The sequence below is a fragment of the Acanthisitta chloris genome, unplaced genomic scaffold, assembly GCF_000695815.1.
Source record: "Acanthisitta chloris isolate BGI_N310 unplaced genomic scaffold, ASM69581v1 scaffold7143, whole genome shotgun sequence".
Lineage (NCBI taxonomy): Eukaryota > Metazoa > Chordata > Aves > Passeriformes > Acanthisittidae > Acanthisitta > Acanthisitta chloris.
In genome coordinates, this window is record NW_008665348.1 from 9,426 (window position 1) to 24,908 (window position 15,483).

General features: G+C 39.2%; 1 protein-coding gene across 1 annotated transcript in view; it reads left to right on the top strand.

Annotated features, from left to right (window-relative positions):
- LOC103799393 (alkylglycerol monooxygenase-like) overlaps positions 1–15,483 on the top strand; it is a gene marked incomplete at both ends in the record, with an annotated part of 87,926 nt that overhangs the window by 9,418 nt on the left and 63,025 nt on the right. Inside the window, one exon of the mRNA XM_009071713.1 lies at positions 10,509–10,660. Within this exon, the coding sequence (XP_009069961.1) occupies positions 10,509–10,660 (152 nt within the window). The remainder of the gene's footprint in view (positions 1–10,508; positions 10,661–15,483) is intronic.

A 15,483-nucleotide genomic window follows, 5' to 3' on the forward strand; every position in this document is an offset into this window, starting at 1 on the left:
ATTTCAGCAGAACCCACAGCATCAGGGGAAATAGTAGTGCAAATCATTAACAGCTGAAGGTTAGATTAACACACCATTGATTGTATCCTCTCCCAGGGACTAATTTTCATTTTCTCAACTAGCAGCAATGGTTTGCCACTTCCTTAAAAAAATCTGTGGTTGAGTCTAAAATGGTGGGCTTCAGTCTATTAGTTAAAATGAAGCTTCAAATGTGTCATTGCAAAAAGGTCTTTACATTTAATGAAAAAATTAGGAGTCACAGACCATATTCAGCCTCTAAGTATGTTTTTCCATTTCACAGTCTGTATAACAGAAGTACTGAGTATCTTGAGGGAAAACAGTATTTAGTGTTTCATACTTCATTGTTGAGAAAGTGCAAACCATAAATAGTTGATATTTGTATGCCAAATATTAAAAATGTAGGTGCAAGAGAAAAAGTCTAATCAGACAAGGCAGTGTGTTTTGTTTGTAAGCTTATTAGACTCAACAGCATGTAGTGAGTTGAATTGCCTTGTGCGTACATATCATCTTGTGTAAAATAGCCTATACATTTCTGAAACATAAAATTCTCTGCCTTAATGCATACTATGCATTCTTCTGCATGTATGAATGCTAAATGTTATATGCTATGAAGAGTAATTTGGGGGAAAGGGAGAAACTTGAATTACTAGGCTTACTCCCAGCATCCTAAATGGTGGTTAAAAAATTTCTGAGAACTTTTATTCTAAATAAATAAATAACTTTTCTAGCTAACCATTGCCAGGAGACTTTAAATGCTGCTTTAAAAATATTCTCCCAAGAGAAAGTTTATTTTGGGTATAAATATCCACTATACAAGTATGTGCATTATTTCATATTGGACCATTTCTTCTTTTAAAGCAGCAGAACATAAATCAAAAAGTGTTTGGGGGATAACTGAGGTAGGTACATTTTCAAACTAGTTGAGAAAGTCTCCGTTCTTTATGGTCGTGCTCAATTGCCAATTTTTAGTGTTCAACTCTGCAACACAGTTGTGCAGTGTATGAGTGTATATGTATATATATATATGTCTAACAGTTTTGTGAGTCAAGTCTGCAATGAACTTCTTCATTTCTAAAGAGAACTTTACAATCTGTATACATTATTTACTTTGATTTTTCAATCAGAGGAAGTTAGAGTTCTCTGAAGTATTGAGCATGAGAATGGAATGAGAAATGCTTTTTGATTAGTTCATGCTATTATGTATCTTAAGATGTCTACACATCAGTAGTAATTGAATCAAAGGAGAGTACAAATCCTCTTTCTGCTGTAGACCAGTGTATTCAGGTTTTGTGCATCATCTGGATTTTAAATAATCTTTTTCCAGAGGCTGAATTGAAGAATCAGTTTCATGTACATTTTAGACCAGCAATGTTGTCCGGTGAAGCACCTTTGACTGACTGATACTTCTTGTTGCTCATTCTTCCCTCTCTGCCTTCACTCTCCTTTTCCCAGCATCAGCATTTGTGTTGCCCTGTGCTGAAGTGGTCCAGGAAGCAGGACTAGCACACCTCTATTATAGTAACCTATATCCATCCTTACTATGTCTGTGCAAAATTTCATGCTAGTACAAGAAATGGGCTTGGAACAAAGCAGCCAGGGTTTCAGGACAAGACATGCTCAATGTTTTTGTAGAAATTACTGAGTTATCTGCTTTAAAACATGTAAAATTTCAGTCTGAAACCAAAGGTTTTCAATTTTAAATAGTAACAACATGCAGAACTGATTAGAATATACTTGGTTCTAGTTTGTGCAAGGTGTTCATAACCTTGTGGAGCTGGCAGAACACAAAATAATTGCCTCCATGGATTTATCCATTTAAAGTATGTCCTGGTTTCCTGAAGTATCTACTAGGTACTTCATGTGTGACTATAGAAAATTATAATCTCATAAATTAGTGATTGCATCTCTTAGAAGGAAATTTGATACATGCTGTTTCTCGTAAATTATATTTTCACTTCAAGACTTATTAGGTACATTTTTTTCTCCACATCTGTTTGACTAAGGCTTTGGACAGATGTTTGTTTAGATCATGGTCAGATGTGTTGCTTCTGATCCAGCTGCCCCCTCAGATCTGCCAACATAACTGCACATTTAATTGCTCCCTAATCTGGTCCTGACAAAGTGATCTTGCTAAAAGCAGAAACAAAAGCCCCCCAAGAACTATAAAAGAGGTGTTTAAGCTCAGCTGCATTCATTTTGACAGAGCCAGGTCAGGGAGCAGCCATGCATGCAATTATGCTGGCAGGTCTGTGGGCTGGTAACCACCACACTTAGGGCAGTGATGAGCAGATGGGGCCAAACTGGAAAGGTAATCACTTAACCTGGTTAAATGGGAAGTAAAGCTGCTGTGCCATGCCATGCCCTTAAACCAACTGAACTTCTGACTACTGTACTTCTGTCTTTCCTGTACTCATTTGCATAGTCCTCCCTTTCTCTTGTGTTGGTTCAGGTGCTCATCTGATCTGGTGTGGTATTATTTTGATCCACTGTGGGAACAAAAAGGTATTTGCTTAAGGCACAGAGGCAGCAAATTGCCTGGGAGTGGGTATGGTGCAGCCCAGAGCTGTCAGGCTGTAGGTTTAGTCTCTACAGAACCTGCAGTCACAATCATGCCTGCAGCAGCTAGCTATAGCAATTTAAGACACTATCTGTTAATAGGTGTTTCCAAAAGGCAGAGTCCTTAATAGTTGACGAGCCTGAAGAGACAGAATCTATTCATTTCCCCATTCTTCCCACTTTCCAAGTAGCACTAGCTAGTTGTATATTCCATGAGAGCACCCTCTTGGCTTCACTGTCCCATATATACCATTATTTCAATAATAATGTTTCACCAATGTTTCATCATTTTGATGTGCTATGAGGTTCCCACATTTTGCCAAAGGTCACAGCCCTCACAGCTCTGTCAGAGGAGGAGATTTTGAAATAACTCACTAGTCTTCTGTAGGTAAAGCAGTTAAGGTAGGATAAACAATTTCAATAAGGGGCACTGCTGTGCAGTAGGAGATGGTAGGATTTTCAACAGGCAAACCTGACTCTGGAAGAGGATTTTCTAAATCAGTTCAGTTAAGCTCATGGCAGTAACTGTCAACATGAACAGATTCTGTTATCTGGTTTGCATTGATGAATTGAGTGGGACTAATTCAGTAAATTAGTAACTCTTGTGTGGATTAATTACCGTATCTTCTCACTGCATCAGTTTAACAGTTTTATAAATCCAGTGTAAATCATGCTGTGTTCTCCAAATCCAGCTGTGCCCAGTAAAGGTGCTAGTGCTTCCTGCCTGCTGTCTGGTGTTCATTGCCACCTACCCAGTCCCTGTTACCATCTGCATTTCAGTGATGAATCCTTCCCAGACATATCAGCAACATTATCTTCAGAGGATTAAGCTCCAGAATTTTGTTACTCTGGTTCAAATTTGAAGCAGGCTGGAGAGAGCACGTGTGGGCATAGCTGCTGGCAGATCACAGGACTACCACTGAGCAGCACTAGGCGATGCTACTTTTTGGTGATGACTAGGGAAAGCTCTGAGCCAGAATTTAAAACTCTGGGGTTTCTAATCCAATGACATATGAGCCACCTCACATTAAAAGGAAGGATTTGAGAAAGTTGGCATCTTCTCAGACTAATTGACTGAAACAACTGGTAGTCCCTACCTACCATAACATTCAAGAGATTGCTGTGTTTCACACAAGCCTGTCAGGAATCCAATTACTCTTTGAGGTTGTAACCTTTTACACAGAATGAATATTTGTCTACATCCTTAGTGTTGCATCATTGCCTTTTTCTGTACAGTAGGGCCAGTAAATGGCCTGACAATTGCCTGATCTTGAATGTCAGAGCCCAGCTTTGCACCTGCCCTATCTTTATAAGCAAAGACAAGCTGTCAGTGTTCATTTTCAAATATACTTGTGCTCTTCTGTGAAAGTTCAGACTGTGAACTGAGTTTACCCCTATTGAAAGTATGTTATTAATTAAGTTCAATAGTCTCTGTAGCTCACAAAACATACCAAATTCTCAAACCCATTAAGTGTTGTGTAGGTTTTTTCTTCTGTGTTTCTGTCTTTTTCTTTAAGATTAATTGTGTCCCTTTGCACACATTTTGAAAAATACTCTTAAGGAACAGCTTCTATATAGAGTACTGTTCTGATTGAAGCATGTCTCTGCTAAAAGATGAATTAAGTTTAAATCACAGTTCCACTAGGTGGAGCACAGGGGTAGCATTTTTAGAGCTGGCCAACCTAGTTTCTAGGGTCAACACTTAGAAGTCGCAAAAATTGGGGAAAAATATCTTTTAATGATTCTGTAAATCAGTGTTACAGATCTGAAAAGAATAGACTTTCACCACTGTGTATCATGGACAAAAACAAACTGTCTTTTTAAGTTCAGAAGTATGACCAAAGGAGTTCAGTATAAATTCTCATGTAAATATTTTTCCTTGTTTCATCATTTTGATGTGCTATGATGTCTCGCTGAAGTTATTTCACCGTATTTTTATAGACCACAGGAACTGTTACTGGTTCCTTTAGGTCTTCTGAATCAATCTAGAGCAATATGAGTTGAATAGAATACCCTTTTCTCTTTTCTCATTACTTGTTTATATGTGACCTTTGAGAATATTGTAGGCTTGTTCCTAATCTAACTTAAACTGTAATGAAAATTTGCTCACTTCAGTGGAGCAACCATGTAGGACAGATGAAAATCAAATCCTCTGTTGGAAAAGGTACTAAGCAAGCATTTGTATTACACTCATATGGTGCTACTTTTACAAGTATTGAAAAATCAGGTCCATTGCTTCACAGGAGATGACATTCTAGAATCTTACAGTATTGTGTATCCTGAAGTTACTGGAACAGAATTTACTGCCCAGTGTGCTGGGCAGGTATAAATAGGTCTGAAGAAATATAACTTCTATTCTTATAAAAGAAGAGGAGTAAGTTATAATTCCAGAAGCTCAGCTGTACTGAAGGTTTTAAACTAGGTTTCTTGCTCTTTTAAAGATCACATGTAATTAAATGTACCAGGAGACCTTGCATAAACTTAGGGCATAATGAGTTACTACTATCACTAAAGGCAGTGGAACTCCTCATGAAAATATTTAAGTTGTGCTGTATTTTGAAATGATTGCTTATTTCTGTATGAATGGGCAAAGATAAACAAGTGACTTGAATTATGTAGCAGAACCTGGACTTTGTTGTAAAAAAGTGTAACACCGACTTTTGTTATATTTCTTCCAAAACCTGTTGTTTCATGTTTAATTCCACCCACTACTGTAAATTAATATTAGTGTTACAAATTAGAGGATAAAAAGTGAAGTGCAACAGGAATAGGTTTTGGTTAGCTCTGTCAGGCAAAATGTTATGCAATTCTGTGTACAATACAACTAGTAGGGATATCTGAGTCACCTCCATTTTACTTCATTTTGCATTTGATATTTTCTTTTCTCCTTGAGGAAGACTGGAGGTTTGCATTGTTTAGGCTAAAATGCTGGAGAAGGAAGCCATACTGAGGAAGAGGAGAAGCTTTGACTCAGCTTTTGTGTCTGGTGGGAACATTTTCTCAAAATGTAGGTGCTATTTCCTGTAATCAAGGGCTTTCCAGAGCCTGATAATAATTTCCCAGCTGTATCATTTTGGTGAATTATTTTTTAGCCTTGGGTTATTTCATGACTGGTTTTACATATTAAGAATGGGAGAGGAGATCATATTCATCTTGATGATAGAAAACAGGGAATAGAACTCCCACAGCTCTCTCTCCCTTTCCCCGCACCTTGTGGAAAGTTTGGCTTTGTGCTAAACCGTGAAAAAAACCTTGACTGCAGTGTGTCAGGCATATTTCAGCTCGATTTGTGTCAACCCTAATAAGTCAGCTGACAAGGTAATAAATTGGGTGTCTGTTCAAGACCTGGCACCTGTACAGGAAATAAAAGGGGATTTCAGTTGCAGGAGGTTTGCTTTGTTTTGCAAATGGACCTTTTCTCAAGGTTCCTCTACCTCCTCCCCCCTTCTTCTCTTTTCTGAAATCATGTTATCGAAATGTTTATTTCAATTGTGACTGCAGCCAGTTTTTCATCTGGAAAAGAAAGCTCTATGAGTACCCTTGGAAATGGAAATCCTTATGCTTTCCACCCTGAAACAAAGGCTTACAGAGCATTTAATTATTCATGTATCCTGCTGTTACATAAATGGTCTGAATAATTTCAAATTACTGAAAAACTGCCTTTGTTCAACATTCTGAAACTTTACATTCATGTAGTTTGAATCAGGCTAGGAGAACAGAATTTATTTAACCCAGGGAAACTGTATTAGTAATATCTCACTATTTTTAATGATAATATAACCTTGTGACCAGGGTGTCTTAACATGTTTCCCTCTGTGTCTGACCTCCAAGGATGCAAGTCTGTTACAGCCCTTGAGAGCAGAGCTTTTGTAGGTCCAGCTGTAGGGTTGTGTTTTTAGCTCAGGGGCACCAGGTCAGTTCCCAGTGTGATGTGTGGTGGTGACTGCAGTAGTGGTGAGAGCTGAGGCAGTTACCTTGGGGCCTTCACTTTTGGTTCACAGATCTTCCTCCATGCTTGGAAGAGAGATAATACCTACTGTCTCTGACTCTTTTCCTTTTTGGTGACTGTCCTGGGCACCAGGGAAGAAGTTTCCTAAAACTGTGGCTTCAGGCTCTAAGGTTGATCTATGAGTTGGAGGAAGCAAAACAGGACCTTATATTCTTTGAAATAGGCAGCTGCCTTTTCTTTCAATTGAATTTCCTTCACCTTTTCCCTCCTTCATTATCCCATAGGGATCTACCATAAGTAGATCTTCATTTCCACATGGAGAGTTCATCTCCCAGAATTTCCTTCTTGGACTTTTTTAATTAGAGGAAGTGATAATTTTCTGAAGGGGAAAATGGTTTATTAAAAACAAATATTATCACTGCTGAGTAAAGTATTTATGAACTTTAGAAATGAGATTAGAACTCTCTCAAAGTCAAAACAGTTGCCTAAGTGCACTTTGCACATAGTAAGAATATTTAAAGCATAAGTGTTCAAAATCCAAGAAGAAAACTCTATTAAATATATATAATAAGACTTTCTATACAGTTTGTCTGTTTTAGGATTTGTTACTCCTTATACAGAGGATTGGACTAGATGAAAAAAGTCTTACCTATCAACTTCTCTCACATTTATGGTTATAACATTTAAATGAGGAAAAAGTTTTCTTAAGTTCTCTTCAGTGTTTTCAAGAAGTGAAAATGGAACTTGAGGGAGAAAAAAAGGAGGGAATATAAACCTTTAAAACTCCAAGTGAACTTTCAGAATTGTAATTGAATGCAAGTTCTGGACTTTCCTATCTATCACACTGTAAATTTTTTACAAAATAGTTAGCTAAGCAACTCTTCTTTCTCCAGCATTGTATAGTAATATGATGGATCACTCTAAATTAATTACAGTAATCAGCTAATGTTATGTGCTGTAGAGTTGTGATTCAAGCATGAAGGAAAGAATATACAGCAAATTACATATATAAAAAATGTGTTGCAGGGTTAGCTTAAGTTTTACACCTTGGCCTCAGACTGTGGGGGAAAAAAAAAAGGACTCGAGGGTGAAATACTGAAAGCTGATCAAAAATGGAGGAAATGTTTCAGGTCACATATCTTTGGATGTACTGCAAAGGCATTATATGTTAATAAAAGCAAAAGAATAAAGTAGAAAACAGTACCTAATAATAACTGGTACTCTATGTTGCAAGAGGTGTTTTAAATTTCCTGGTCATTGAAAGGATGTTAAGAAATGCCCATATCTTTGTGTTTGAATAATATCAGCTCCCTCCTGACCTGTTGTGAAATGGATTGAGAATTTATACTGAACTTTACAGATTCTTCATGAGATGAATTGCAAAAATCTGATTGGACACATATAATCTTCTTTAAAAATATTTATTTAAGCATTTATAGAACACAGCTCTTATGAAAATTAAACATGTTCCAGGTGTGTATGGTCCACTTTCTAGGCATAGCCAAGTTGTTTTTGAAGTGGTAGATACACCTGTCCATGCTAGTCAAGACAAATTCTTCATGGGTGAGCTGCTGAAATGAAATTTCATGGATTTTGTTGTGTCTTGTTTTTGTTCAAGAGAAAAACTGGTATGATTATAGTGAAGGTAAGAATGAGTTGCAGGTAAAATGTGCACCTTGCTGTGGAAAATATATTAGTTCTCTTCTTCCTGAGCAACAACAGCTTGTAATTCTTCAACTCTCAGGATAAAATAGTGGAAGTGATACTATTATGCTTACAGGCTAGTTTTGGGAGCTTGGGATTTTCAGCTGACTTTGTTCCTCATTAAGAGAGAAACTAGCAGCACAGAAGCTCAAGATGTTTCCTTCTAGACTTATTCAGAACACCGTTATGGGAAGAGGTGCTAATGCCAGAAGTATAAAAGCTCTGAATGGATGTCTCTGCAAAAACAGTGACTCCAAAATTCAGTTACAGCATGGGGGATGGATTGCAAGATGAAACAACCATGTTTGCTGAGGTTCCCTCTTATTTCAGTGCAGCTGCCCAAAAGGACAGGGCATGGCCAGACTGTTTTTAGGGATGTTTTCCAGATGTGTGAAACAAGGCTTTAGAGGTGAAGGAGTATAAGATATCCTGTTTTGGTTTTGCAGATTCAAATATTTTTGTGACTATGCTATAAGTTATAGCAAAAATAATCCAGCTGAAAAAGAGGGAAAAAAACCAAACCAAACCAAACCGAAAAAAGGCAGGGTTTTGGAAGAAATACTATTCAGAAGTGGTGCTGAGACAAGAATGAGCATACATGAACAGAAGTGTATGGAGAATCTTTTAGCTGATTTCAATGTAAGGTGAAGGTTCCAAATGAGACTAAAGTGAGAGAGATGTTTGTCTGTCTTTCAGCTGAGATTTTGCAAGGGTTTGACAACCGTGTTCAGTTTGTTACCACCTCTGTTCAAGTAGTGTCTTGCAGGTATGCCATTTGCAATGTCCATTGAAAGCTCCCTGAATCTGAATCCCTCAGTTTTCCTTCAACCATGAATATGATTTATAGATTTCTAAAATCTTGCACAATTTCTTACAAAAGGGGTGCTGATAATTCCAGCATCTCTTCCCCCAAAAATACCAGCAGCAAAACATCTGAGAGCTAAGTTATTTTGTTCGTGTGTGTAGAGGATGGTGCTAATTGTAATCTTAATTCTCACCCTTAAACCCTAAACTGAGGTGTATTTAATCCGTTGGTATATAAGAAAGGATATGTGTGACTTTCCTACAATTAGGGTCTTTTTCGATACTTTTTTTCCACTCACTGTTTTTGAGAGGCTGATGCAGTTCAGTTCACCACAGTACTACTACATTTTCAGCAACACAGCAAAGGACAGTAGCAGGAGAAGGTGTGAGGAAGCTGCTGCAAATCCTGCTGTGGAATAATTTCTTCTACAAAAAATGCCACTTTAAATATATATCCATCTGTAGCTGAGGCACCATTTCACAGCTACATAAGCTGACTGCCACCTGGGCCATCCCAGTGCCTCTCACCTCTCACATGCTGGGTTTAATGCTTCCTGATCTGTCTAAAAACTCACCCAGCAAAATCAAAGCAATTTGTTTGGAGATGGCTCAGCCTCCAAGTGGGTGAAATGACATGGGAGGTGATGGGGCACCAAGGGAAAGATGTGACTGTGGGAACCCATATTTGTATTAACCTGAATAGCTGTGGATAGTTACCACTGGACCTGGCCTGCACATCCCAGAGTTACTTCTCCTTCTGGTCTCAGTGCTGACCTATGTCAGGTCACGGGTAGCTACTCAGTTCCCGAAGTCTAGGAGCTCAGCAGCAATAAAAGCAGCTGTCTGGTGGCTTTTCTGACTTTGCAAATTCATGATTTCTTCTGTCCCTTTCTGGCAATCTTGTAATTTTTCTCTACCAATTGCCCTTCCCCTTCTTTTCAAAGGCACTGGGCTTTGTCTCATCCAGGTGCATTTATCCTCTTTTAAGGTGAAGTGATATGCTGAGCAGATCAAGTATCTCACAGCTCCCAAAAAGTCCTGTCCCCATTCTTATAATGGAAGTAGTCAAGGTATTTTAATGTCATACATTAGTATTTGACCATAATTGCTGCTACACTTCAGTCCCTTCTGACTTGTGAGTTAGCAAGGAAGAGTTTCTTCCAGATTTGGGAAAACAAGAACACCGTGGCGCTTGCAGAGCACAGGAGTGAGTGTTTCAGCCTTTGAGCATGTCTAATGCCACAACATGGGTGGTGAGTGAGTGAGAGCTGGTTTTAGAAACCTTGTAGATATTGAGCAAAGCTTCTACTGAAGGTAACGGTAGCATTACTTGACAGAGGTTGCAAAACTCGGAGACTGTTTTTATGTTTTACAAAAAGAATCCCAGCTGATAAATATCAAATATATAGTAAAAATATTCTGAAATTAAAGTTGACAAAATTATTGATAAAAGCTTTTTGGATCTCTATTTCAGTGTTTTATTCAGAAGTGTTGACTTAATTAGTTACATCTATGTATGGAATAACTACAGACTCTTTGAACTGCCCTGGGACTCACCATGGACGTGGTATTTGACACTTCTGGGAGTGGACTTTGCATACTACTGCTTTCATCGCATTAGCCATGGTAAGACTTAACAAGCTGTTAATGTTTTAAAATAGATTAATTATTTATTAATGAAATGAGGTATTTATTTTTGTTTCTATACCTAGACTACTCTGAGCATATGTAGCTGCTTTTCTTCCCAAGGGTTAGCCAAGGCACACTTTTATCTTGAGCATGGTAAGCAGTTTCTACATAATAGTCTGTATAATAAACATGATTTTTCAATAGGAAGAAGTATCGTTTTCAAAGCAGTACCACAGAAAAAGTGAAGTGTCATAAAAGAAAAATAGTAATAAGTACATAAAGATTTAGGGTCAGTATCCCTATATCCCTGGAAAGGAAAAGTACAGCAAAGTACAGATAAGTATTTCAAAACAGTCTGGTGGATGTACAAAATAGAGAGCAGTAAAAAGCAAGGTGACAAAAAATAATGGAACCTGTGTAAATCATGGCAGTCATTTCTGTACGTATATATTGTGAAGACGTAATAGAATCGATGTCTGTCTTGTTACATATTTCTATTCCATAGCAACAGCGTATTTTTTCTCTAACCTTTTATACCCTATCTGAAAATGCAATAATACTTTCTATCAATCCTAATTTTGGCCCTGATCTAAAGTCTGTAACAATGAAATAGGAATCTTGTTGTTTAAGAGACTTTGGACTGGGCTTCTCAAGGCAGAGGTAATGATAGTTTATGTAATGTGCTTTCAGAGAGGGAGAATGTTTTGATACCAATAGGTCAGCGGAATATATGGAAGTAGGTAAGAAAGGAGCCTGAGCTGCTGTGAGGAGTGAGAGGGAGGAAGGGTCCCTCCCAGGTGGGGATGGCAGACGGGTGTGAGAACAATGCAGGGTGGGTGTAGGGGGACAACAATGGTGGGGGGACGGGGTGGGAGGCGAGGAAGCAGGGGGAGCTGGAACAATGTATCGGGGAGGGGGGGCACTGCGGCTGGGAGCTGGGAGCCCTGTGTGGGTGTACGAGAGACTGGGAATACGCTTCGCAAACAATGACATTAACAGTGCTGGCAGGGCGACAGCCTCAGTCTGAGAACTGCACCAGAGCGGGAGGCTATTCCTGCAGTTTAAAATAAAAATGATTGCCTTCAAGTGTTAGAAAATCGCTAGCCTTGCTGTGCTTTTGCTGGAGTCAGTGGTAAAATTCCCACTGGCAGAGAAGGGAGAGGGCTCATCTCTGTGCTCTCTGAAGCAATTGGATGTATTTCTGTTCCTGCAGTACCTTGCGTTTAGTCTTCTCTGTTTTCCTATGTTTTGAGTGGGTTGCACACTTGAAATGAATCGCAATAGGTGTTTTAGAATTAAAATACAAACCAGTTCTGTATGTAATGGAGTTGAGGAAACTGTGAGAAAATGCTGCTCTTTTAAGAAGGTCGGTGCTGAGCTATTCTATAAATGTTAATTTACTTTTCTTCAGGTTACAGAAGTATTGTTTGCTGATAGAGCTGTGCTACTCAGCAGGGAACTGATACAACATTGTAGAATATCACTCTAAAAGGAGATTTTAGTTTAACCAACACTCTTTTCTCTGGTCAAACAATGATGAAATTTGTAGCATGGCAGCACAGCTGCAAAAGTCAGCTGCATTGGATGTTGCTGAGGAAATTTAAGTGTAGGAGATGGTTTAAAAAAGTAGAACAAAAACTTCTGAAAAATACCTTTGCATGTTGAGAAGCCACGACACTGGAAAAGTCTCTGGTACAAGCAAACTGAACACATCCTTGCACTAGAAAGTGACAGGGCCTGGTGATTCAAGCTTGGATCCTAGAGCGAAGTTAAAAATTAATAGCACATGTATATCCCAGGAAATTCAAGCTGTGTGGGCTTGTGCGTGGGGATGTAAATAATAGCACTAATTGTTTCAAACTGGAAAACTAAAATTCAGATACATGCAATTGTTTCTTAATACTTGATATAATTTTGATACAAAGAATATCATTATTATGTAGCTTTTCCTGGCTCCAAGCAATAAATTGATAACAACCCCTTGGCCTTTTTACTATGTTATTTCATGTTTTCCATGCAGTGATTGGATTTTGCATTCTACTATTTTGCAAATAGTCTGAATCATTATAGATATTAAAGTTTCTTCTGTAGCAGAAACTGTATGCAGTATCAAAATTTTACCTAGCACTTGGGGAGCTATTTTTTTCCTCTTCACTATATGTATGTAATAGCTATTATCATAAACTGAAGTTATACAGCAACAAAAGGAAGTATTTTTAGGTGCGATCTCATTTTGCAAAGGATAGAGTTATTCTAAGTATGTGCTTGTATTTTCCATTGTTTGCAGTAGCCACTAAAAGGTTAGAAACTAAAATGTTTCATCACTTATTCCAGCATTCTTCTGGGTCTGATCCAAAAGCCATGGCAGTCAACGGAACTACTTAGCCACTGTTCTTTCTCATGGCATTTTAATGAATTTATAAATCAATGTGACTTTTCTCTTTGTTTCAGTAAAAACATCCATTATGGTTGTACTACTAGGAAAACTAAGCTGTAAAATCACAGGTTTTATTTAAAATATTTTTTTTCAGGGAAGGATATGTGTGGGTTTGAGGGATTTTTACCAGATAGTTTAATCCAGTATATATGGATTACTCTTCAAGTTTCCTCTCCAGGTGCAGAGTCCTTGCAGAGTTACTCCTGCTAGTACAGGGGATTCAGTGGTCCCAGAGCAGTGCCGAGCCCCAGCCGTGGTGCAGCACACCCCTCCCCACGCCCTGGCCTCACAGATACTCCTGTTGCAGACAAATGACAACGGCAGTAAGGAATTTGGAGGCTCTGTAAACTAATTTCTTCAGCAGCCACACCTTTTTAATCAGGGGAGGAAATCTAGAGAATTCCATATCCATGGCAAAAACAAGGGACACGCGCTGGTGTGGAGCCCAGGTCCTGGCTGCGGGGCAGCAGAGTGCCTGGTGGTTGGCTCTAGCATGAAGGGCTCTGCCAGCCCCAGGAGCACCCCGAGCCTGAACAGGTTCCTCAGCAGTGGCTGTGCACTCAATCCTGTGCCCCAGCTGGTACTATGGGGAGCTGGGAACCTCTGGTCCTCCATAAGGGAGAAGGTTTTAATCTATGCTTCCCAGGGTATCACGTCCTGCAGAGCTGAGCGGGTTTCTGTCAGCCAGGGGTCCCTCCTCTCCTCTTTCAAGGCCCTGGAAGAAGCTGTCCAAGTCTGGCAGCCAGTGGATTTAGAGAGAGAGCCTGTCCCTTATAAGAGCAGCTTCCAACACCTCTTCTTTTGTTCTCTTTTACTGCTGGGGAATTTCCATTGCTTCAGTGGCCCTCCCCTCAGACAACCTGGGAGAAGCAAGTTTCCTTCAGCAGAGCCAATCTCCGCAGCAGCTGCATTGTTCTGCCCGGTCCCGGTGGCCGGTGTCAGCTGTTCGCCCCATTGTCCAGTGGTGGCTTCCAGACGCCCTGCGGGATACGTGACATGGTCCCTGTCAGCAAAAGGCTGAGCCAATATGAGCTGGTGGTTTGAGTTACAGCAGAGGTCATAAAATAGACCTCAACTGATGAGTATATCTTCAGCAGATTCCCTGGCTGCTACATAAAGTTTTGAGTTAATGGTGCGTCTCTTAATAATTCTGAGTTTATTTATGGGATATGGGAAAAGAGCCTTTTGCACCAGGTGTATTCTAGAGCAATAGACTCTCCAAGCTTCTCAGATTATCCCACCCCACAGGGCTGACCTTTTGGTCAAGGCCAGCTTCTCAAGGGTCAGAGGACAAAGAAAGAAACCGTGAAAACTCACTTCAGCCTTGTCCTTCAAAAGACCATGCCTCAGACTGTGGCAAAATGTCTCAACTGAGGATGCTGAGGATTTTTTCTTTCCAAGACTTCCAATAATTGGAAATTTTGTGAACTTTTCATCCCTGGTTTTATAGAATGTTTTTAAAAAGGGGATTTCTCTTAACCGTGACTTACATTGCTTCTGCCTCTTCTCCCAGTGAGCATCTTTTGTTACAGTTTCTTCAGCAGCAGAGCTGACTTCAGACGTTTCTGGCTGCTCTTTCCTCCACCATGCTGCAGTTCACAACCCACTCAGTCCTGGAAAGAATGTCATGCATGGAGACTGTGCATAAGATCACTGAAATAGTCCATGTTAAAAAACAAGGTTGTGTTGCGTTTCTTTCTTAACAGTTCAATTCAGTTCAGTAGTCATAGGGGTAAACTTAGCCACAAGGCAGGATGAGGTAGGACATGTTAGACTTGCTAGCACAGAATCTATGGGATAAGTGAAGACCTGAGAGAGAGCAAACAGAATTTTCTGAGTCAGTAGTGCACAGGCAGGTAACCCATTGCTTTATAAGGAATCAGAGTGGATAGACTGGGACAGGTAGTGTATCAAGATTCATGCCATTAAAATGGTGGAATATGCAATGATAAAACCTTGTCCTAATCTTTCTCATCATTATTTATGCAGTCTGTAATAATGGTCCTTAATGTGTTATCACTTTGGACACCAGTGCAAGGCTATGTTCATTGTTAAATGGGGAGATGAGTTTAAGCTTGTTAGAGGAAAAGGCAGAATGGCTCAGTGTCTTCACTATCTAGATTTGCTGATCATTTTTGAAGGGTGTATTGAAATCATATGATTGTAATGTCTTTTATTTACCTGACCCATTCCTGCCTTTGAAGTGCTCCTTTCATCTGCATTTTATAATGTACTTGTCTGAACTCAGTATATTAGAATGGACTTGTTAAGTACGTTTTATATTAACAGTTGATAGTATATTGAAATAATTTTGGGTTTAAAGAGTTTCAGATTTGTGGGAAATTCATTATAATAAAATGATGCCTGACTTTTGTTATTGGGA